Source organism: Balaenoptera borealis (genome assembly GCF_965194805.1).
Source record: "Balaenoptera borealis genome assembly, chromosome: 2".
Taxonomy (NCBI): domain Eukaryota; kingdom Metazoa; phylum Chordata; class Mammalia; order Artiodactyla; family Balaenopteridae; genus Balaenoptera; species Balaenoptera borealis.
This window is the reverse complement of record NC_138867.1, coordinates 112,067,641-112,092,627: the sequence shown is the minus strand read 5'-3', so window position 1 is coordinate 112,092,627 and position 24,987 is coordinate 112,067,641. Positions and strand designations below refer to the sequence as shown.

At 38.3% G+C, this 24,987-nt stretch overlaps 1 protein-coding gene, 1 long non-coding RNA gene and 1 pseudogene across 5 annotated transcripts in view; 1 reads left to right on the top strand and 2 right to left on the bottom strand.

Annotated features, from left to right (window-relative positions):
* LOC309622830 overlaps positions 1 to 6,738 on the bottom strand; it is a 17,026-nt gene extending 10,288 nt beyond the window's left edge. The window contains exon 1 of the long non-coding RNA XR_014241160.1: positions 6,244 to 6,738. This is a non-coding gene — a long non-coding RNA (uncharacterized lncRNA). The remainder of the gene's footprint in view (positions 1 to 6,243) is intronic.
* The window catches only part of KIF3A (kinesin family member 3A), a 122,381-nt gene continuing 97,394 nt past the window's right edge, over positions 1 to 24,987 (top strand). For all 3 annotated transcript variants that reach the window (XR_014241130.1, XM_082378937.1, XM_082378936.1), the window contains exons 1-4: positions 1 to 119; positions 2,889 to 3,162; positions 20,963 to 21,107; positions 21,234 to 21,318. Coding sequence is in view for 2 of the 3 variants with exons in the window: in XM_082378937.1 (XP_082235063.1) it covers positions 114 to 119; positions 2,889 to 3,162; positions 20,963 to 21,107; positions 21,234 to 21,318 (510 nt within the window). In the remaining variant the exon portion in view is untranslated. The remainder of the gene's footprint in view (positions 120 to 2,888; positions 3,163 to 20,962; positions 21,108 to 21,233; positions 21,319 to 24,987) is intronic.
* On the bottom strand, positions 15,075 to 20,953 carry LOC309622802 (14-3-3 protein beta/alpha pseudogene; annotated as a pseudogene). Its single transcript has one exon. The product of its transcript is annotated as a 14-3-3 protein beta/alpha pseudogene (transcript).

The following is a 24,987-nucleotide window of genomic DNA, read 5'->3' as shown; positions in this document are numbered from 1 at the left end:
CGGGAGCGCCCAGGCAGTGTTTCGATAATCTCTGACTCGCCTCTCCTGCGAACCCGGCGTCATTGGACTGCACCCCGGGCGGGGACGTCCGCCGAGCACGGGAGGAAGCAACGATGCCGGTGAGTGGGGTCACTCAGCCGCTGGGGTTCCTCCTCATCCCTGCGGCCTGACCGGGTGGCGCGGCCGTTACCATGGAGGCGCAGAGCAGGCGGGCGGCCGGGGTGGGGCGGGGCAGGGCAGGGCAGGGCAGGGCAGGGCAGTGCCGGGCGGGCCAAGCGGTTGGGGAGCCAGGCGGGTGGGCCCTGGACTGTGGGGGGGGGGGTCCAGCCGACCCGACCCTGGGAGGGGCCCGCGGCAGGCCTTGCGGTCTTCGTTGCTGCTGCATCCCGCAAGGCCTGGGCTGCTTGACATAAAGGCACTGTGCCAGAGGATGCGCTCTCGCTCCCAGCCCTGCCGCTGGGTAGGGCCTCTAGGAGCAACCGCGGAGGGTCGGGTTTGGATGCCTCTCACCCTGTGGGGTCTCTACGCCGAGGAGCCAAGCTCTGGAAGGCAGTAAAGCACGGGCTGTCTGCCTCTACCCCAGGCTGCTGACTCGAGCTGTCATTCCTCTTCGTGGTGCTCTAGCTTACAGTGCAGAATGTAACCCGTAGGTGTCTTTGTGTGTGAGGGGAGTGAGTGGTGGGTGGCGGTATGTTTGTCTTGTAGGATTTCACAGACTGTTAACTTGCACTTAATAAGGGGCCGTCGTAAGTCCAATATAGGGTCATGGAGAACACTTGAGCTGTGGCCGGCTATTTACGTGAGGGGGTTGAGTGGTTTGGTGGTGGTATGTTTGTCTTGTAGGATTTCACAGATTGTTATCGAGCACCTAATAAGGAGGCGTCCTAAGTCCATTATAGGGTAATGGAGAACACTTGAGCAGTGGCTGGCTATTTACTGGTTGCGAGGCCTTGGATAATTATTTAATCTTTCTGGGCCCTTCGTTCCTACGTAATTAAACTTTTCCTTCTGGGGTTATCAGGATGAGATAAGAATGCGCAGGAGACTTGAAGGACAGTGCTTGACTTTTAGCATTAAATGCTTAATATTTGTTACTTGTTGCTTTCTATTTATTTATCAATTCATTCAACAGTTATTGGGCACCAACCCCATGCTAGGACTGGAGATACAATATTGAGGAAAACCAGGCAGGTTCTTGAACTTGAGAAGAGAGACGCCTTGCCTTCTAGGGCGGAGGTGAAAACCATACATACATACAGGGACAAAGACACTTAACATTAATGAATGAAGTGGATGGGTGGCATACAATAGATAGAAATAGATTCTGGTGAATTAAGTGTTGCCGTGTAGGAATGCTGACCTACAGATGTCAGATCATCTGTTTTTTCCAGGAGAATCTAGAAATTGTTATTTTTGTGAAATTTCTCAATTTTTAGCAACTAATTCAAAAGATTTTAAAATAATATAAGCCAAGCAAAAGACATTTGTGGGCTGAATTCAGCCCCTTGACTGACTACCAGTTTGGAACTTCTGGGTTAAATAGAGACACAGACATTAATCAAATAAGGAGCCAAAAAAAAAAAAAGTAAAATTGTAACCGATGGAGAAGGAGAGAGAAGGGTGCTATCAGGGCCTATACAAGGATTTGACCTAATCAGGGAAGTCTTCCCAGATGAAGGGGCTGTTGAGCTGAGGTCTGCAGGGTAAGTGAAGAGGAGGGTGGGGGATGTTCTAGGCATAAGGAACAGCGCTTGGGAAGGAGTGTGGTGAGAGGGATCATGGTGACAAGAAAAGGCCTGAAAGAAAGCCAGTGTGGCTGTGGCTAAGAAAGCCGAGCTTGTGAAATAAAACTGGAGAAGTAGACATGGACCAGAATCAGATCTTACACACCACCTGAAGGATTTCGATCTTTATCCCAGGATCTGTGGGAAACAATTGAAGAGTTTTAAGTAGGAGAGTGACATAATTAGATTTGTGTTGAAACTGACTGCCAAGTAGAGAACAGACTATAGGGGAACCTAATTAGATGCAGTAGTACAGGTAGGAGTCTCTTATAATTCGGGGCGAGATAATGGTGACCTAGAATAAGGTGGTGAAAGTAGAGATGGAAAGAAGTGTGTTGAATTGATATAATCTGTTCCTTGTCAATGACAGTGGCTCACGTTTGTTTCTCTAATGCTTAGAAGAGTATCTGAAACAGTAGGAATTTAATATCTGTTCAACCAAACTGTTGAACTTCTTCACTTTAATAATTGTATTTTAATGTAGACTCTTAATCATAAAATTTCAAAATTTGAAACTTTACATATACAAATGTTCATAAGGTTAGAGTCAAGCTAAAACATTTTTCTGCCACCAGGCTTTCTTTTCTGTCTTTCACTTGTCTTCTATAGAAAAAGTAGACTATATGAGGATATATTATTTGATAAAAAATTTTTTTACTAATGCATTGTAGAAAATATCAATAAAACTAAAAGTCTCAGGGGGAGCAGAGGACCTATTACTGGATTCTTGATTAAAGTTATTAACCATATTCGCACGTGTTTTCCTACAGGCAGGAAACTCAGAGCAAGTCAGGGAGTTTGTGCAGAAAGACAAGTCTCTAATATACTCTCTCATTTTCTGCCTGAATAACATTAACTGTAAATGTAAATTAGATTTCCTCTCCCCTCATTTGTATTGTAAAAGAAACTATTTTCATATCTTTTTTAATAAGCTTTTTCTATATATCTGTAAGATCTTTAATTGCATTTAACAACTATTTATGGAGCGCTTAATGTGTGCAAGGCACTAGGATGCCAAAGTAGCCTTTTTCAAATTTTAAATTTAATCTGTTGAAGGTAAAAGTAAATGTTCTTTTCGTTGTTTGTAAATATTTTCTCCACCAGATCAGTAAATCAGAGAAGCCGGAAAGCTGTGATACTGTGAAGGTGGTGGTTAGGTGCCGGCCCCTCAATGACAGAGAGAAATCAATGTGCTACAGACAGGCTGTCGGTGTGGATGAGATGAGGGGAACTATCACTGTACATAAGACTGATTCTTCCAATGAACCTCCAAAGACGTTTACTTTTGATACTGTTTTTGGACCAGAGAGTAAACAACTAGATGTTTATAACTTAACTGCCAGACCTATTATTGATTCTGTTCTTGAAGGCTACAATGGTGAGTACTTTATATAGTTTACTCCTTTTTTAAATAGATCTTTATTGGAGTATAATTGCTTCACAGTACCGTGTTAGCTTCTGTTGCACAAGAAAGGGAATCTGCCATATGCATACACATGTCCCCGTATACCCTCCCTCTTGAGCCTCCCTCCCATCCTCCCTGCCTCACCCCTCTAGGTCATTGCCAAGCACAGAGCTGATCTCCCTGTGCTATGCTGCTACTTCCCACCAGCCAACTGTTTTACATTCGGTGGTGTATATACGTTGATGCCACTCTCACTTCGCCCCAGCTTCACCCTCCCACCCCACGTCATCAAGTCCATTCTCTATGTCTACCTCTTTATTCCTGCCTTTCAACTAGGTTCATCACTAACATTTTATTTTTTTAGATTCCATGTATATGCGTTAGCATACTGTATTTGTTTTTCTCTTTCTAACTTACTTCACTCTGTATGACAGACTCTAGGTCCATCCACCTCACTACAAATAACTAAGTTTCGTTTCTTTTTATAGCTGAGCAATATTCCATTGTATATATGTGCCACATCATCTTTTTCCATTCATTGGTCGATGGACATTTAGGTTGATTCCATGTCCTGGATATTGTAAATAGTGCTGCACTGAACATTGTGGTCCATGTCTCTTTTTGAATTATGGTTCTCTCAGGGTATATGCACAGTAGTGGGATTGCTGGGTCATATGATAGTTCTATTTTTAGTTTTTTAAGGAACCTCCATACTGTTGTCCATAGTGGTTGTATCCATTTACATTCCCACCAACAGTGTAGGAGGGTTCCCTTTTCACCACACCCTTTCCAGCATTTATTGTTTCTAGCTTTTTTGATAATGGCCATTCTGACCAGTGTGAGGTGATACCTCATTGTAGTTTTGATTTGCATTTCTCTAATAATTAGTGATGTTGAGCATCTTTTAATGTGCCTCTTGGCCATCTGTATGTCTTCCTTGGTGAAATGTCTATTTGGTCTTCTGCCCATTTTTTAACTGGATTGTTTGTTTTCTTGATATTGAGCTCCATGAGTTGTTTGTATATTTTGGAGATTAATTTGTCATTTCTTTTGTCATTTGTCGTTTCATTTGCAAATATTTTCTCCCATTCTGAGGGTTGTCTTTTTGTCTTGTTTATGGTTTCCTTTGCTGTGCAAAAGCTTTTAAGTTTAATTAAGTTCCATTTGTTTATTTTTGTTTTTATTTGTTACTCTAGGAAGCGGGTCAAAAAAGATCTTGCTGTGGTTTATGTCAAAGAGTGGTTTTCCTACGTTTTCCTCTAAAAGTTTTATAGTGTCTGTTCTTACATTTAAGTCTTTAATCCATTTGGAGTTTATTTTTGTGTATGGTGTTACGTAGTGTTCTAATTTCATTCTGTTACACGTAGCTGTCCAATTTTCCCAGCACCACTTATTGAAGCGGCTGTCTCTTCTCCGTTGTATGTTCTTGCCACCTTTGTCGTAAATTAGGTGACCATATGTGTGTGGGTTTAACTCTGGGCATTCTGTCCTGTACCACTGATCTATATGTCTGTTTTTGTGCCAGTACCATACTGTCTTGATTACTGTAGCTTTATGGTATAGTTTGAAGTCGGGGAGCCTGATTCCTCCAACTCCATTTTTCTTTCTCAAGATTGCTTTGGCTATTTGGGGTCTTTTGTGTTTCCATACAAATTGTAAGATTTTTTTTGTTCTAATTCTGTGAAGAATGCCATTGGTAGTTTGATAGGGATTGCACTGAATCTGTAGATTGCTTTGGGTAGTATAGTCATTTTCACAATATTGATTCTTCCAATCCAAGAACATGGTATATTTCTCCATCTGTTTATGTCATCTTTGATTTCTTTCATCAGTGTTTTATAGTTTTCTGAGTACAAGTCTTTCGCCTCCTTACGCAGGTTTATTCCTAGGTATTTTATTCTTTTTGTTGCAATGGTAAATGGGAGTGTTTCCTTAATTTCTCTTTCTGATTTTTCGTTGTTGGTGTATAGGAATGCCAGAGATTTCTGTGCATTAGTTTTGTATCCTGCAGCCTTACCAAATTCATTGATTAGTTCTAGTAGTTTTCTGGTGGCATCTTTAGGATTTTCTATGTATAGTATCATGTCATTGGCAAGTAGTGACAATTTTACTTCTTCTTTTCCAATTTGTATTCCGTTTATTTCTTTTTCTTCTCTGATTGCTGTGGCTAGGACTTCCAAAACTGTGTTGGGTAAGAGTGGTGAGAGTGGACATCCTTGTCTTCTTCCTGATCCTAGTGGAAATGCTTTCAGTTTTTCACCATTGAGTATGATGCTTACTGTGGGTTTGTCATATATGGCCTTTATTATGTTGAGGTAGGTTCCCTCTATGCCCATTTTCTGGAGAGTTTTTATCATAAATGGGTGTTGAATTTTGTCAAAAGCTTTTTCTGCATCTATTGAGATGACCATATGGTTTTTATTCCTTAATTTGTTAACGTGGTGTATCACATTGATTGATTTGCATATATTGAAGAATCTTTACATCCCTGGGATAAATCCCACTTGATCATGGTGTATGATCCTTTTAATGTGCTGTTGGATTATATTTGCTAGTATTTTGTTCAGGATTTTTGCATCTATGTTCATCAGTGATACTGGTCTATAATTTTCTTTTTTTGTGATATCTTTTTCTGGTTTTGGTATCAGGGTGATGGTGGCTTTGTAGAATGAATTTGGGGGTGTTTCTCCCTCTGCAATTTTTTGGAAGAGTTTGAGAAGGATTGGTGTTAGCTCTTCTCTAAATGTTTGATAGAATTCGCCTGTGAAACCATCTGGTCCTGGACTTTTGTTTGTTGGAAGCTTTTTAATTACAGTTTCAGTTTCATAACTTGTGATACGTCTGTTTATATTTTCTAATTCTTCCTGGTTCAGTCTTGGAAAATGGTACCTTTCCAAGAATTTGTTCATTTCTTCGTGGTTGTCCATTTTATTGGCATATAGTTGTTTGTAGTAGTCTCTTATAATCCTTTAGTATTTCTGCAGTGTCAGTTGTGATTTCTCCTTTTTCATTTCTAATTTTATTGACTTGCGTCCTCTCCCTTTTTTTCTTGACGAGTCTGGCTAAGGGTTTATCAATTTTGTTTATCTTCTCAAAGAACCAGCTTTTAGTTTTATTGATCTTTGCTATTGTTTTCTTCATTTCTGTTTCATTTATTTCTGCTCTGATCTTTATGATTTCTTTCTTTCTACTGACTTTGGGTTTTCTTTGTTCTTCTTTCTCTAGTTGATTTACATGTAGGGTTAGATTGTTTATTTGAGATTTTTCTTGTTTCTTGAGGTGAGATTGAATTGCTATAAACTTCCCTCTTAGAACTGCTTTTGCTGCGTCCCATAGGTTTTGGGTTGTCATGTTTTCGTTGTTATTTGTTTCTATGTATTTTTTTATTTCTTCTTTGATTTCTTCAGTGATCTCTTGGTTATTTAGTAGTGCACTGTTTAGCCTGCATATATTTGTTTTTTTTACAGTTTTTTTCTTGTAATTGATTTCCAGTCTCATAGCATTGTGGTCAGAAAAGATGCTTGATATGATTTCAATTTTCTTAAATTTTCCAAGGCTTGATTTGTGACCCAAGATGTGATCTGTCCTGGAGAATATTCCATGTGCACTTGAGAAGAAAGTGTATTCAGCCACTTTTGGGTGGAATGTTCTATAAATATCAATTAAATCTATCTGGTCTACTGTGTCATTTAAAGCTTGTGTTTCCTTATTTATTTTCTGTTTGGATGATCCGTCCATTGGTGTAAGTGAGGTGTTAAAGGCCCCTACAATATTATGTTACTGTCGATTTCTCCTTTCATGGTTGTTAGCATTTGCCTTATGTATTGAGGTGCTCCTATGTTGGATGCATAAACATTTATAATTGTTATATCTTCTTCTTGAATTGATCCTTTGATCATTATGTAGCGTCCCTCCTTATCTCTTGTAACAGTCTTTATTTTAAAGTCTATTTTATCTGATATGAGTATTGCTACTCTAGCTTTCTTTTGATTTCCATTTGCATGGAATATCTTTTTCCATCCCTTCACTTTCAGTCTGTATGTGTCCCTAGGTCTGAAGTGGGTCTCTTGTAGACAGCGTATATATGGGTCTTGTTTTTGTATCCATTCAGCCAGTCTGTGTCTTTTGGTTGGGGCACTTAATCCATTTACATTCAAGATTATTATTGATATGTATGTTCCTATTACCATTTTCTTAACTGTTTTGGGTTTGTTTTTGTTGGTCTTTTTCTTCTCTTGTGTTTCCCACGTAGAGAATTTTTTTTAGCATTTGTTGTAAAGTTGGTTTGGTGGTGCTGAATTCTCTTAGCTTTTGTTTGTCTGAAAAGCTTTTGACTTCTCCATCAAATCTGAATGAGATCCTTGCTGGGTAGAGTAATCTTGGTTGTAGGTTTTTCTCTTTCATCACTTTAAGTATATCCTGCCACTCCCTTCTGGCCTGCAGAGTTTCTGCTGAAAAATCAGCTGATAACCTTATGGGGATTCCTTTGTATGTTATTTTTTGTTTTTCCCTTGCTGCTTTTAATACTTTTTCTTTGAATTTAATTTTTATTAGTTTGATTAATATGTGTCTTGGTGTGTTTCTCCTAGGGTTTATCCTGTGTGGGACTTTCTGTGCTTCCTGGACTTGGGTGACTATTTCCTTTCCCATGTTAGGGAAGTTTTCCACTATCATATCTTCAAGTATTTTCTCAGACCGTTTCTTTTTCTCTTCTTCTTCTGGGACCCCTATAATTCGAATGTTGGTGTGTTTAGTGTTGTCCCAGAGGTCTCTGAGATTGTCTTCAATTCTTTTCATTCTTTTTTCTTTATTCTGCTCCTTGGCAGTTATTTCTTCCAGCTCCCTTATTCGTTCTTCTGCCTCCGTTATTCTGTTATTGATTCCTTCTAGTGTATTTTTCATTTCAGTTATTGTGTTGTTCATCTCTGTTTGTTTGTTCTTTAGTTCTTCTAGATCTTTGTTGAACATTTCTTGTATTTTCTCAATCTGTGCCTCCATTCTATTTCTGAGATCTGGATCATCTTTACTATCATTACTCTGAATTCTTTTTCAGGTAGATTGCCTATTTCCTTTTCATTTATTTGGTCTTGTAGGTTTTTACCTTGCTCCTTAATCTGTGACATATTTTTTACCATCTCATTTTTTTTTTTTTTTTTTTTAAAGAGTGGGATTGTGTTCCTGTTTTACCGGTTGTTTGGCCTGAGGCTTCCAACACTGTAGTTTGTAGGCTATTGGGTAGAGCTGGGTCTTGGTGCTGAGACGAGGAACTCTGTGAGACCTCACTCTGATGAATATTCCCTGGGGTCTGAGGTTCTCTGTTAGTCCAGTGGTTCTGACTTGGAGCTCCTACCGCAGGAGCTTCCCCCGACCCCAGGCTCGCAAATCAAGATCCTGCAAGCCACGTGGGTGGCAAAAAAAAATTTTTTTTTAAGAGAAAAATAACAAAGTAAAAAATAAAATTAGACTAGGAAATTAACAGGTATGTTAGACAGAATATAAAAATAAAAATATAGATGAATCAACAACCAGAAGGTAACTCAGTACCACAATAGTGAAAAAGGAGGAAGGAAAGAAAAAAAAAGGAGGAGGGGGAAGGCCTTGGCTGTGGAGAGTGGGGCCTATCAAGGGTGAGGTTTGGGTGGTGGGCAGGGCCAGTGCTCAGGACCTATGGGGCTGGAAAAGGCCCTGGGGGCTGTGTGGGGGTGGGGCTTAGGCTCAAGGAACAGAAGGGGCCCAGGCGTGCCCCCGACCCTGGTCTTAGAGGGCAGGGGACCTCACCTGGGAGCCTAGCAGGCTTCCTGGGCTCAAGTCGGCGGGGCAAACACCCTCCTCTCCTCTCCTGCTTCTCAGTGTGGGGTCTGGGAGGGCCCCACCCGCCTGCCTCTCCTGATCTCCCTGGCCTCCCTCCTATGCCACCAGGACCCACGCAGCCTGGAGGGGGCTTTGGATTGGAGGGGACTGGCCTGGGAGCTCAGCAGGCTCCCCATGCCCAATTGGGCGGGGCAGTTGTCTTCTGCTCCTCTTCCGCTCCTCCCGGAGGGCGCCTCCCACTTGCCTCTCCTGATCTCCCTGGCCTCAGGGGTGCTGATGTTGTCTGGCCTCCACTTCTCCTCCCCCTTTGGTCCCCGTACGTCCTACCTGTTCACTTTGGGGTTCCTCCTGTCTCCTTGGGGGTCAGAGCCCTCCACCAGTGGCCCGCAAGCGCATTAGTTGTGGGGAGATGCTAACTCTATGTCTTCCCACACCGCCATCTTGACTCCTCCCCCCTGTAGTTTACTTTTAAACAACTTTTATCAAGCTATTAATAACACCCAGTGAATTCAACCATTGTAATTGTGCAATCGAATTGTACAGTTTAAGTTTTAGTAAATACATACAGTTGTGAAACCATCAGTTTTATCACCTCCATAAGTTCTTTCATGTCCATTTGCAGTCCCACCCCCAGGCAACCATGGACCTGCTTTCTGTCTACAGTTTTGCCTTTCCTCAAAATTTCGTATAAATCAAATCAGACACTATTTTGTCTTTATCTGTTTTCTTTGACTTAGTGTAATATTTTTGAGGGCCATCCATGTTGTTGCATTTATCAGTAGTTCCTTTTTATTGTTAAGTTGTATTCCGTGGTATGAATATACCACTTTTTATGGTCTTTGATGAGAATTTGAATGATTGCAGTTTTTTGACTATTAAGAATAATGCTGTTAGGAACATTCTTTTCTTTAAAATATTTATTTATTTTTTGGCTGTGTCGGGTCTTAGTTGCAGCACACGGGCTCTTTGTGGTGCATGGGCTTCTCTCTAGTTGTGGCGTGTGGGCTCCAGAGCGCATGGGCTCATTAGTTGTGGTGCGCAGGCTCTCTGATTGTGGCACGTGGGCTCAGTAGTTGTGGCGCATTGGGCTTAGTTGCCCCACAGCTTGAGGGGTCTTACTTCTCTGACCAGGGATCGAACCAGCATCCCCTGCATTGCAAGACCAATTCTTAACCACTGGACCACCAGGGAAGTCCCAGGAACATTCTTTTATAAGTCATTGTGCAGATACGTTTCAAAGTTTCTCTTGGATAGATACCTAGGAGTGAAATTGCTGGGTCTTATGGTTAACGTATGTTTATCTTTTGAAGAAACTGCAAAACCGTTTTCCACAGTGGTGATTGTACTACTTTTTTCCCAGCAGTATGGTATGAGAGTTCCAGTTTCTTCACATCTTCACCAACATTTATACTCTCGTTCTTTTTAATTATAGCTATTATAGAGGATCTGTAGTGGTATCTCATTGTTTTAACTTGTATTTCCCTAATGATTAACAACATTGAACATCTGTTTGTGTACTTATTGGACATTTGTATGTCTTCTTGGTAAAATATCTCTTAAAATATCTTACCCATTTTAAAAATTGGTTGCCTGTGTTCTTATTATTGAGTCATGCTCTTTATATATTCTGGATTCATATCTGTGATCAGATATGTGATTTGAAAATATTTTTCCCAGTCTGTGGCTTGTCTTTTCATTTTCTTAGTGATGTTTTTTTGAAGAGAAAAGTTTTGTATTTTGATTAAGTTCAGCTATCAAGTTTTCTTTTATCACATGCTTTTGGTGACATAGCTCAGAAATTTTTTCCAAACCCGACCACAAAGATTTTCTCTCTTTTTTTTTTTTTTTAAATTTTATTTATTTATTTATTTATTTATTTATTTATTTATTTATTTATTTATGGCTGTGTTGGGTCTTCGTTTCTGTGCGAGGGCTTTCTCTAGTTGTGGCAAGCGGGGGCCACTCTTCATCGCTGTGCGCGGGCCTCTCACTGTCGCGGCCTCTCTTGTTGCGGAGCGCAGGCTCCAGATGCGCAGGCTCAGCAGTTGTGGCTCACGGGCCTAGTTGCTCCGCGGCATGTGGGATCTTCCCAGACCAGGGCTCGAACCCGTGTCCCCTGCATTGGCAGGCAGATTCTCAACCACTGCACCACCAGGGAAGCCCTCTCTTATGTTTTTATCTAGAAGTTGTAAACATTTTAGGTCTTACATTTAAGTCTCTGGTCCATTTTGAGTTAATTTTTATATATGGTGTGAGGTGAGGGTCTGAGTTTTTTTCTTTCTTTCTCCCCCCTGCCCCCTTTTTTTCCCTTGTTGCCTATGGATATCCAGTTGTTACAGCACCATTTGTTGAGAAGACTATTCTTTCCCTATTGAATTAACTTGGTGCTTTTGTCAAAATTCAACTGACCACAAATGTGTGGGCTTATTTCTGGATTGTTTGTTCTATTCCATATTCGTTTGTTTGTTTATTTATTTATTTGGCTGTGCTGTGCGGCACATGGGATATTAGTTCCCTGACCAGGGATCAAATCCGTGCCCCCTGCATTGGGAGCATGGGATCTTAACCACTGGACCACCAGGGAAGTCCCATAAAATTCTGTAATATAGAATGCAGTTTACTGTGCATTATTCAAATGTAGCTTAGCTGTAACTGTTTGGACTCTCAATAACAAGTACGTAATCCTTCTACCATTTAAAAAAGTTTTATATAATTAATAAACTATTTTTGGCGCAATTTTATGTTCACAGTAAAATTGAGCAAAGTACAGAGTTCCCGTATATCCCTAGTCCCCCAGAATGCACACCTCCTCCACTGTCAACATCCTGCACCGTAATGGTTACATTTGTTAAAATTGATGACCCTGTATTGACACATCATTATCATCCAGAGCCCATAGTTTACATTAGGGTTCACTCTAGGTTTTGTACATTCTGTGGGTTTGGACAAATATATAATGACATGTATCCACCATTGTAGTATCATACAAAATTGTTTCACTCTATATAGTATGTTGCCTTTTCAGATTGGTAACTTTCACTTAGTAACATGCACTTAGGTTTCCTCCATGCCTTTTCGTGGCTTGTTAACTCATCTCTTTTTATCAGTGAATAATATTCCATTGTCCTTATGTACTGTTTATCTGTTAACCTGCCTACTGAAGGACATCTTGGTTGCTTCCAAGTTTTGGCAGTTATGAATAAAGCTGCTATAAATATGTAGGTTTTTTGGTGGACCTTCTGCCATTTTAAATATATAGTTTGGAAATGAGGAGACTGGGTAAAATCTCAGGTAATTTTTAGTTTTTAAAAACTAACATTTTAAGAGAAGTTCATATTGAACAAAATGATAGCATTAGATTTGTTAAGTTTGGCATTTAAAAATTAGAAATTTGGACTCTCATCTCTGAAAATAAGATGAGATTCTTTAATTTTAGGGGATTCCTGGTCCTCCTTTCTCAGCTCTAATATTGTAAATTAGTAACCTTTTTATTTAAAAGAATTTTTAATTTAATTTTTATTTTATATTGGAGTATAGTTGATTTACAATGTTGTGTTAGTTTCAGGTGTACAGCAAAGTGATTCAGTTATACATATACATATATCCATTCTTTTTCAGATTCTTTTCCCATATAGATTATTACGGAATATTGCGTAGAGCTCCCTGTGCTATACAGTATGTCCTTGTTGATTATCTATTTTATATATATAGTATATGTATATGTTAATCCCAAACTCCTAATTTATCCCTCCTCACCACGTTTCCCCTCTGGTAACCATAAGTTTGTTTCTGAAGTCTGTGAGTCTGTTCCTGTTTTGTAAATAAGTTCATTTGTATAATTTTTTTTTTTAGATTCCACATATAAGTGATATCATATGATATTTGTCTTTCTCTGGCTGACTTCACGTAGTATGATAATCTCTAGGTCCATCTATGTTGCTGCAAATGGCATTGTTTCATTCTTTTTTATGGCTGAGTAATATTCCATTGTGTATATATACCCCATTTTTTTATCCATTCCTCTGTTGATGGACATTTAGGTTGCTTCCATGTCTTGACTATTGTAAATAGCGCTGCAGTTAACATTGGGGTGCATATATCTTTTTGAATGATGGTTTTCTCTGGATATATGCCCAGGAATGGGATCACTGGATTGTATGGTAGTTCTATTTTTAGGTTTTTTTTTTTTTTTTTTGATGTGGACCCTTTTTAAAGTCTTTATTGAATTTGTTACAATATTGCTTCTGTTTTGGTTTTTTGGCCATGAGGCATGTGGGATCCCAGCTCCCTGACCAGGAATCGAACCCGCACCCCCTGCATTGGAAGGTGAAGTCCTAGCCACTGGACTGCCAGGAAAGTTCCTATTTTTAGTTTTTTAAGGAATCTCCATACTGTTTTCCATAGTGCCTGTACCAATTTACATTCCCACCAACAGTGAAGGAGGGTTCCCTTTTCTGCACACCCTCTCCAGCATCTACTGTTTGTAGACTTTCTGATGATAGCCATTCTGACAGGTGTGGGGTGATACTTCATTGTAGTTTTGATATGCAATTCTCTAATAATTAGCGATATTGAGTACCTTTTCATGTGCTTTTTGGCCATCTGTATGTCTTCTTTGGAGAACTGTCTATTTAGGTCTTCTGCCCATTTTTTGGTTGGGTTGTTTGTTTTTTTGATACAGAACTGCATGAACTGTTTGTATATTTTGGAGAGTAATCCCTTGTCAGTCACTTCATTTGCAAATATTTTCTCCCATTCTGTAAGTTGTCTTTTCATTTTGTTTATGGTTTCCTTTGCTGTGCAAAAGTTTTTAAGTTTCATTAGGTCCCACTTGTTTATTTTTGTTTTTATTTTCATTGGGAGGTGGATCCAAACAAATCTTGCTGCAATTTATGTCAAAGAGTGTTCTGCCTATGTTTTCCTCTAAGAGTTTTATAGTATTCAGCTTTGTATTTAGGTCTTTAATCCATTTTGAGTTTATTTTTGTGTATGGTGTTGAAGAATGTTCTAATTTCATTCTTTTACATGTAGCTGTCCAATTTTTCCCAGCACCACTTTTTGAAGAGACTGTCTTTTCTCCATTGTATAGTCTTGCCTCCTTTGTCATAGATTAATTGACCATAGGTGCATGGATTTATCTCTGGCCTTTGTATCCTGTTCCATTGATCTGTATTTCTGTTTTTGTGCCAGTACCATACTGTCTTGATGACTGTAGCTTTGTAGTGTAGTCTGAAGTCAGGGAGCCTGATTCCTCCAGCTCCGTTTTACTTTGTCAAGATTGCTTTGGCTATTCGGGGTCTTTTGTGTTTCCATACAAATTGTGAAATTTTTTGTTCTAGTTCTGTGAAAAATGCCATTGGTAATTTGATAGGGATTGCAATGAATCTGTAGATTGCTTTGGGTAGTATAGTCATTTTGACAATATTGATTCTTCCAATCCAAGAACATGGTATATCTCTCCATCAGTTTGTGTCATCTTTGATTTCTTTCATCAGTATCTATAGTTTTCTGAGTACGGGTCTTTTGGCTCCTTAGGTAGGTTTATTCCTAGGTATTTTATTCTTTTTGATGTGATGGTAAATGGGATTGTTTCCTTAATTTCTCTTTCTGATCTTTCATTGTTAGTGTATAGAAATGCAACAGATTTCCGCGTATTAATTTTGTATCCTGCAACTTTACCGAATTCATTGATGAGCTCTAGTAGTTTTCTGGTAGCATCTTTAGGATTTTGTATGTATAGTATCATGTCATCTGCAAACAGTGACAGTTTTACTTCTTCTTTTCCAATTTGGATTCCTTTTATTTCTTTTTCTTCTCTGATTGCCATGGCTAAGAATTCCAAAACTATGTTGAAAAAAGTGGTCACAGTGGACATCCTTGTCTTGTTCCTGATTTTAGAGGAAATTCTTTTAGCTTTTCACTGTCGAGAATGATGTTAGCTGTGGGTTTGTTATACATGGCCTTTATTATGTTGAGGTAAGTTCTCTCTGTGCCGACTTCTGGAGAGTTTTTATCATAAATGGGTGTTGAATTTTGTCAAAAGCTTTTTCTGCATCTATTGAGATGATCATATGTTTTTTTTTAACTGATAAAATTTTTTATTTCACTTTTGAGTTTTTACACTTTTCCTGATTATTCCATGTAAGGTGGAAACTAGAACTGTTTAAAAGACATACACAGATCGAGTACATCAATAACCAGGGTTTTATCTTTTTTGCTATACTATTTTCACAACCACAGGTGTGCTTGCTAGGCAATATAACCATCACAGAAGCAAACGTGAGGCAGAATACTGGTGAGGAAAAACAAAGCGAGAGAGAGCTACCAGGTATACAGACAGGCTCGTTCTACATTCACTACTGCGTTTTCAAGTGTCAAGTATAACTGCACATTTTTGTTCAGCTAGAAAGAGGAGGGATTTTTTCTTTTTCTTTTTTTTCCCTTTTGGTTTGTTTGAAATCAGTGCATGAATGTTTCTCATTTCAGCAGATGGACAAACAGATGGACACTATGGCTACGGGGAATGTTCAGGGGAGGGAGGGGGAGACTGTGAGACTGCTAGGCCTGGCTGTTCCCAACTCTCCCCATCACAGTGTTCATGCAACTTCCCTGCATTATAGGGTCTTGTTGAAATGTGTCTGTGAACTTGATGGGATGGGTACACTTGGGAGAGCTGGTGACAGGTGCTAACAAGCATTATCAGGGCTGGCTGCAATATAAGGAGAAACCATGGATATTTAAAAATACGTTTTTGAGTCAGATCTTGGTGTGACTGAAGAGCAATCACCGTTCTGAGAACTGGAAGAAGACAGAGCTGAGATGCAGGAAGCTCTTTTCAACTCTCTGAAACAAGGCTGGCTCACCAAAGTGCTCACCAACATCCCTCACCCCCTCCAGACCCCCTGTCCCTGCTCATCTAGTACTAAACCGTGAACAAAAGGCAAAGAGAATGCACAAAGAAGAAAATGTAAGGAAGAAGAAGGACAAATTTAGAGAGAGAAGAGAAAACCAAAATCATTTGTCAAAAAAGGACAGTGGGAAAGAATGTTTAGATTTCAAAATTTTAAAGCCCCGAGCTAGGAAGAACCCAAAGACTGAGTACTTGCTCCTCAAGTGAAAGTCAATCTCTGCAGAACATTATTCTTAGAGGTGTTACCCAGGAAACAGATAAGGCCATTCATTCATAAGATACATGGCTCTTTTTTTCCTTCTTGAGCTCGTGGTTACAGGGAAAACAGATTCCACTATGGAAGCGCAAGCTGCCAATCAGTAACATGCTGCTGTAGGAAAGGGGTTGGAGTCACATGTGGTCTATGAGCACTGGACCTTTGCATGGTGTCATAACCCAGTTATCTGCCACCAAGAATGTTAATTTCTGGCTTCGACTTTCCTCAGAGGAAGACACTGTGGCCATCCGCAGTCATGAACTTTTGAGTGGCAACAGCCCCAACGGGTCAAGTGTCTACAAGCCCTGAACAGAACAGGCAGAATCACTGTGAATTACCATGAAACTCGAATGCCAAACTAGAGGTGTCTCACTCCAAGTCGCAGTGTCACAGTATAATCTCTATAACTTTCTGTACAACTTTACAATGGAACTGTATTTCAGTGACTGTTTTGTATTGAATTAAACTTTCCAAAAAGTTACACATAATTCAGGTCTATTTTGTTTTCTACCAGTAAGAGTTCTGCTAAATTACAAAACCCCATAATCACAGTGTTGTTTTTTAAAAAAATTAAAAACACAGTACTGCTGTCAATGTTAATCAAAATCAAAACTTCAGAATGCTGTGGCATTTATGTGACCAATCTGAGTTTTAGATACAAATACCAGCTGCTTATCCCATGGACCATTTTTGCTAGACTGAGGCTGTGAAAAACTGAAAGTTGACGTACGATTCTTTTTTTTTTTAATTGCACAAAGGGATATACATGGAGGGTACAGAGTGACACTGAAGAGATCACAGGGCATGACAGACATTAGTTCTCTCCCTCCCCAGCATCTCCTTTGTCTCCCTGGTTTTCCAACGTCCACAGAGTGAGATTGTCCCTAAGCAACTGCATGATCAGGATGCTGTTTTTGTAAGACTCTTCATTCAGTGTGTCCAATTCAGCAATCGCTTCATCAAATGCCGTTTTTGCCAGGCTGTAAGCCTTTTCAGGAGAGTTTAGAATCTCATAGTAAAAGACGGAGAAATTAAATGCCAAGCCCAGTTGAATTGGGTGTGTAGGCTGCACTTCTTTCTTACTAATTCCAAATGCTTCTGGGTAAGACTGCTGGGAGTTTGACACAGTGGTTTGTTTATTATCTCTAGATGCCACCTCAGGAAGATATCTAAAATAATCGCCTTTCATTTTCAAGTAGAACACCTTACTTTCTGGTTGTGTAGCATTGGGAATAAGGTATTTGTCCAACAGGTCCAGAACATCGTTGCAGATGTCCTGCAGCTCTGCCTTGATCTTCTCACGGTACTCTTTGCCCATCTGCTGCTGCGTCTCGTTCCTCTCTGTTTTCTGTTTGATGCTGGCGATGACACGCCAGGAAGAACGGCGGGCACTGACCATGTTCTTGTAGACAACAGACAGCAGTTTTCTCTCCTCATTGGAGAGCTCGTGCCCCTGCTCCATGACTGCCTTCACAGCCGCAGCCATGTCATCGTAGCGCTCCACCTGCTCGGCGAGTTTGGCTTTCTGTACCAGCTCACTTTTATCCATGGTCATTCCCGTGGGAGGACTGCAGGGGGCAAAGACACTTACTAGCGGAGCTCCGGGCGTGGTGTCCGCTTCCTTCCCAAGCCCACTCCTCCAGCGGCGGCTGCAGTGGCGACCTCGGCTCCAGAATTGGCGGCTGATCATATGGTTTTTATTCTTCAGTTTGTTAATGTGTGTATCACACTGATTTGTGGATGTTGAAAAATCCTTGCATCCTGGGGATAAATCCCACTTGATCGTGGCGTATGATCCTTTTAATATATTGTTGGATTCAGTTTGCTAGTATTTTGTTGAGGATTTTTGCATCTATGTTCATCAGTGATATTGGCCTATTTCTTTTTTGTGTGGTATCTTTGCTTGGTTTTGGTGTCAGGGTGATGGTGGCCTCATAGAATAAGTTTGGGAGTGTTCCTTCCTCTGCGATTTTTGGGAAGAGTTTCAGAAGGATAGGTGTTAACTTTTCTCTAAATGTTTGGTAGAATTCACCTGTGAAGCCATCTGGTCCTGGACTTCTGTTTGTTGGCAGTTTTAAAATCAGTTTTGATTTCAGTACTTCTGATTGGTCTGTTCATATTTTCTGTTTCTTCCTGGTTCAGTCTTGGAAGGTTATATGTTTATCCATTTCTTCTAGATTGACCATTTATTGACATATAGTTGCTTATAGTAGTCTCTTATAATCCTTTATATTTTTGTGGTGTCCGTTGTAACTTCTTTTTTTTCATTTCTAATTTTATTGATTTGAGCCCTCTCCCTTTTTTTCTGTTGAGTCTGGCTACAGGTTTATCAATTTTGTTTATCTTTTCAGAGGAACCAGCTTTTAGTTTGATTGATCTTTTCTCTTGTTTTGTTCCTCTCTGTTTCATTTATATCTGCTTTGATCTTTATGATTTTTTCCTTCTACCAACTTTGGGTTTTGTTTGTTCTTCTTTCTCTAGTTACTTAATATCCTTTTTAAATTAGTAATCTTCATATATTTAATGCATTCATAGAAATTGCATTAGGTATTAATTTTGAGCTTAAATTTTTTTTTGGTCATTACATACTGGTAAAAAACATGGGCTGTGGAGCCAACTGGAGTGTGTTCAGATCTTGTTTCTACCACTTACTATGTCATTGAGCAAGTAACTCAACCTCTCTAAGCCTTTGTTTCCTCAACTAAACTGTGGGAATATAAACATTGCCTAGCCCTTAGGATTGGGGTGAAAATTAAATAGGAATGCATGTAAAGTACATGACATAGCACATAGCAAATGATCAGTAAATGGTAGCAGTGGTGTCTTTTCTAAAATGCAGTATATGAGTTCATGATATTTTCAGCTCCTTGGAATGCAGTAAGTTATATTCTTAACGCAAGAGTTTGAAATATTTAGTGAGTTAGAAAAAATTAAGACTTTTAAATTATTCCCATGTATAAAAATGGTTTCTGTTGTGATTAATTTATTTTCATAGAAAGTCCAAAAATGACAACAAGTTGCTGTTAACTGAATAGAGTGGTAGTAGTTGAGAAACCTTTTTCATTTATGCTGACACTTTCTAGGCTATCTTCTCATACTATACTGTCTCCTGAGGAAATCTCATCCACCTCCATGGCTTCAGTGGCAAATGAATCTCATCCATCCTCCTGCTTGCTTGACACATCCATTTTGGTGTATCGTAGACTTAAAGCTCAGTACCCACAAACTAAATTCATGATCTTCCCTTTCAAACTGTTAGTGTTGTTCACCATCTCAGTACATGGCATAGCCATACATCCCTTTGGTCAAGTCAGAAATTGAAAGTCACCCTCAATTCTTCCTTTAACCTGGTCCCCTTACGACTAGTTATTTTCCAGGTCCTCTTGATTCTAACTGTTAAATATCTCTGACATCCGACTGTTAAATATCTCTGAAATCCTTCTACCTTTCTCGTCCCCTTCTATTTATTGTCAGCACCATCTCTCACCTGGCTAACTACTTCAGCCCTCTAACTTATTTCTTCACATCTCCCCTTGTTTTCTTCCAATTCTTTGTATACAGTATAGCCAAAGTGACTATGATGTCACTCCTCTGATTGAAAAATCATTTTATGACTTCACTTTGTTTTTAGCATAAGCTCTAAAAGCCTTAAGATGTTCATCATCCTGTGTGATTAGGTCCCTGTCAATTTCTTTAGCTGTATCTGCATCCACTGTCCTTTTCCATCTCTGTTTCTTCCATTCTGGTCTCATTACATTTCTTCAAAATCTCCATTTTCTTTTTTGCCTCTTACTGTCCACTGTGTTCCTATCTAACTCTTGCTCATATATCAGATTGTATCTTAAACCTTACCTCTTCTGGAAAGCCTTCCTTGACCTCTTCCCCTTTCCTCCTGCATCAGTTCTCCTGCCCAGATTATGTCCCTTACTCTCATCTAGAACTCCGTGTTTCTCATTTCCCAACACTCATCCTGCTTATGATTATTTGGCTAGTATGTCCTCCCCAAGATGACATATCATAAGATTAAAGATTGTGTTTGTCTTGTTTGTCATTGTGTCCCCGGTGCCTAGCACAATGCCAGACACAGGTGTGTAGTAGGTATTTGTTAAATGAATGAATTTGGGTATTTAGAAAATTTTAAGTTGTATCTGTAATTACTTGTAATAATTGTATTGTCACCTTTTTTTGTTAATTCCCCCTATTCCTTACAACTGTTACTTAAAACATTTTATTTCGAAATAATGTACTTATTTTAGGAATAAGAAGAAAAAAACTACCATTTGCCAGGCGTAATGTTGGTCACTTGAAGTAAATTGTTTCATTTGGTTCTTACTATCAATGTAGAGTATTCATTCTTATCCCCATTTTGCCATTGAGGAGATAATCTCTGGGTATATACTTTCTAAGGTCAAGTCTCTGAAAAATGGCAGATGTGTGGATTCACGTTGAGGTCTTTCTATTCTAGAACCTGTGTTCTCTTGCTGTAATTATACTACCTTCTCCAATTTAATGTCCACATTAAGTAATTAATATACACATTTTAAGAAATTTCTTATGATTAGCTGAAGTGTCAGATTTTGTATTTATTTCATTGACTCTAGTTCTTTAACAGTGCTATGCTCATGTGGCATACAGTACATCTTGTAATTGCTGATAATAAAGGTGAAATTTGTACTAGAATAAACTTTAAATCCAGGCTAGAAATTGCATCACAGTGTCAAAGGAATTAATTTTAAGAGCTATTGGTCTGTAGCATTAGACTCTGCAAAGTGATTGATTCTCTTCATCATTTTCAGGGACTATTTTTGCATATGGACAAACTGGAACAGGTAAAACTTTTACCATGGAAGGTGTTCGAGCTGTTCCTGAACTTAGAGGAATCATTCCAAATTCATTTGCTCACATATTTGGTCATATTGCAAAAGCAGAGGGTGATACAAGGTAAAAGAGAATATTTTCTAATATTGAGAAGTACAAACATAAGAAAGATGTATAAATTTTATAAACACATTTAAAAAACTTTTCTAATATTTCACTGTTTTTTTTTAAATGATGTTTTATTTACAGATTTTTGGTTCGAGTGTCTTATTTGGAAATATATAATGAAGAAGTTCGTGACCTTTTGGGCAAGGATCAGACGCAGAGGTTAGAGGTATGGATAATTGAAATTGGAGCATTTTCCAAAGCAATAGAATGTGTACTAAATTAAGCTCTTTTTTGAACAAAAGGTACTTTCAATATTTTACTTATTTTTTGACTAGGTAATATGATAACATAGTTCAAAAATAAAAGTATTTTAAACATTTATACATTGAAAAGTCTTGTTCCTACCTCATTTCTCCCCACCCTAAGATAACCACTTTCAGTATCCTTTCAGTGTTCTTTATGTAAATACAAACAAATACAATTTTATTTTTACTCCAAAAGTAGGACACTGTATACATTGATCTGCACCTTTTTTAAATTAAAATTTTTATTGAGACAAGTGTAAATTCATATGCAGTTGTAAGAAATAATACAGAGAGATTACCCTTCACACAGTTTTCCCCAGTGGTAACATTTTACAAAGCTATAATGCAATATCACAACCATGATATTGACCTTGATGCAATCCATAGATCTTATTCAAATGCCCCTAGTTTTTCCTATAGTCATTTGTGTTGTATACTGTTTTATCATGTGTAGATTGGTATATCCACTACCACAGCAAGGTACTAACCACATCTACCTCTCCTGTGACCACTCCCCTCTGTCCCCATCCCTAACCCCTGACAACCCCTGATCTGCTTTCCATTTCTACAGTTTTGTCATTTCAAAATGTTATGTAAATATAAACATACAATATGTAACCTTTTGGAATTGTCTTTTTTCACTTGGCATAACTCCCTAGAGATTCATCCAAGTTGTTGCATGTATCGATTGTTCATTCATTTTTATTACTGAGTAATACTGCATGGCGTATTTAACCATTCACCTGTTGAAGGACATCTGGGCTGTGTACAGTTTTGGGCTATTATGAGTAAAGCCACTATGAACATTCACACACAGATCTTTTTGCAAACGTAAGTTTTCATTCTCTGGTATGAATGCCCAAGGGTACTACGGAATTTATTTTAAGTCAGAAGTTTTTAAAGTGTCAAAAATATAGTTATTAAGACTAATCATGAATGTAGTCATGAATACTTGTGTTTTCAGTCTTTCTTTTACCTGAAGGAAAAACCAAACTTTCTGATTGAGAAACTCTAGTTTGTATACTTTTGGGTAATAGATTGGCACTAAAGACTACTTTCATCCAGCATCTTAGAAAAGGGAACTGTGAGATTATATGCATAAATGTCAGATAATCACAAAATTTGTGAGTTGGTACATTATGGTTTTAACTGACAAGTATAGCTGATTCACATTCATTATTTTTTAATTGAGATATAATTTACATAGCATAATATTCATCCTTTTAAAGTGTACAATTTAGTGATTCTTAGTATATTCAGAAAGTTATGCAACCATCACCACTATCTAATTCTAGAACATTTTCATTACTCCAGAAAGAAACTCCATGGCCATTAGGAGCCACTCACCATTCCCCCTCTCCCTCCTGGTAACCCATAGTTTACTTTTTGTCTCTATGGACTTGCCTATTCTGGACATTTCATTTAAATGGAATCATACAATTGTGGTCTTTTATGTCTGGCTTCTTTCACTTAGTATAATGTTTTCAAGATTCACCCATGTTGTAGCATGAATCAGTATTTCATGTTTTTGTTTTAACAGCCTGTACACGTTCTTATATGAATACACACATACCTCGTTTTATGGTGCTTCACTTTATTATGCTTTGCAGATACTGTGTTTTTTACAAAATGAAGGTTTGTGGCAACCTGCATCAAACAAATCTGTTCAGCTCCATTTTCCAGCAGCATTTACTTACTTCATGTCTCTGTGCCACATTTTGGTAATTCTTGCAATATTTTAAACTCTCCACCAGCAAAAAAAATTATGACTCACTGAAGTCTCAGGTGATGTTAGCATTTTTTAGCAATAAAATATTCTGAAATTAAGGTACATACATTTTTAAAAACATAATGCTGTTGCACACTTAATAGACTACAGTATAGTGTAAACATAACTTTTATATGTAATGAGTAACCAAAAAATTCATGGTACTAAGTTTATTACGGTGGTCTGGAACTGAACCTGCAATATCTTTGAACTGTATATTTTTTCAGTTCTCTTGGTTATATATCAGTGAATGTAATTGTTAGATAATGTGGTAACTGTATTTTTAGGAACTGCCAGACTGTTTCCCACAGTGGCTGTACCATTTTACATTCCTATCAGCAATGTATGAGGAGTCCAGTTTCTCTACATCCTCATCAACACTCGTTATTATCTGTCTTTTTTATAGCCATTTTAGTGGGTGTAAAGTGGTATCTCATTTGCGGGCTTGATTTCCATTTCCCTGATGGCTAATGATGATGAATATCTTTTCACGCCATTTGTGTATCTTCGTTGGATAAATTTCAGTTCGAATCCATTGCTCATTTTTAATTGGGTCTTTGTCTTTTTGTTATTGAGTTGTAATAATTCTTTATATATTCTAGATACAAGTTTGTTAACAGATATATGGATTTACAGAAATATTCTCCCATCTGTGGGATTGTCTTTTCACTATCTTGATGGTGTCCTTTGGAGCATAAAAATTTTTAATTTTCATCATGTCTGGTTTATCTATATTTAGTTTTGTTGCTTGTGCTTTTTGGTGTAGTATCTAAGAAATCATTGCTTCATCCAGGGTCATGAAGATTTATGCCTTTGTTTTCTTCTAAGAATTTTTTAGTTTTAGCTCTTATATTTATGTCTTTGATTCATTTTGAGTTAATTTTTTATGTACCGTGTGAGATAGAGGACCAACTTCACTTTTGCCTATGGATATCCAGTTGTCTCAGCACCATTTATTGAAAAGACTATTTTCCCCTCATTGCACTTTGCTTTTTTCACTGAACAATGGATTGTGGCAATTTTTCCACATCAGTACAGAGAAAGCTTCCGCATTCCTTTTTTTTTTTTTTAAAGCTTCATAATATCCTTTGTATGCACATAATTTTAATTTATTTAGCCAGCCCTCTGTTGATGAATACTTGGTTTGTTTAAGATCTTTTGCTGTTACACACAATTCTGTGCTAAATAGCCTTGTACATACAACATTTCATACGTGTGCAGGCATATCTGAGGATAAATTCCTGAAGTAGGGTTGCTGAGTCACGTGGTAAATGATTAGTAACTATTGCCATATATATTAATATAGTGTATGAGACACTAGATTTAGTGTATGAGACAAAAGATTAGCCTTAAATATTAATATTGCAATTTTGATAGAAATTGCATTGTCAGTAAAATAATTAGAGAATAATGGTAACAGTAGTCACCCTTGAAGAATGGTGTAGAATACACTTGGAATAACAGCAGCTCCTATTACTAAGCTTTTATAATGTGGCAGTAGGCATTCAGTACAGTAAATTGTGGTAGTAGCACATACTTTATTTCATTTAATCTTTCAGCAGTTCAGTTTTGTTATTGTAAAAAAATGAAACCTAGAAGGGTTTCCTGACTTGCTCGTGTCGCAGGTAAGTGGATTAAGGATTAAAGGGTGATTTCTGAGGTTTTACCATCTTAGCTTGAATTCTGGCTCTGAGTTCTTAAGCAAGTTACTTACCCTCTATGAGCCTTAGCTTTGCCACATGAAAATGGAAATCATAAAAGTATCTACTTTATAGGATTATTGCCAACATTAACAAATTAATACAAAATTTTAAAATCATTG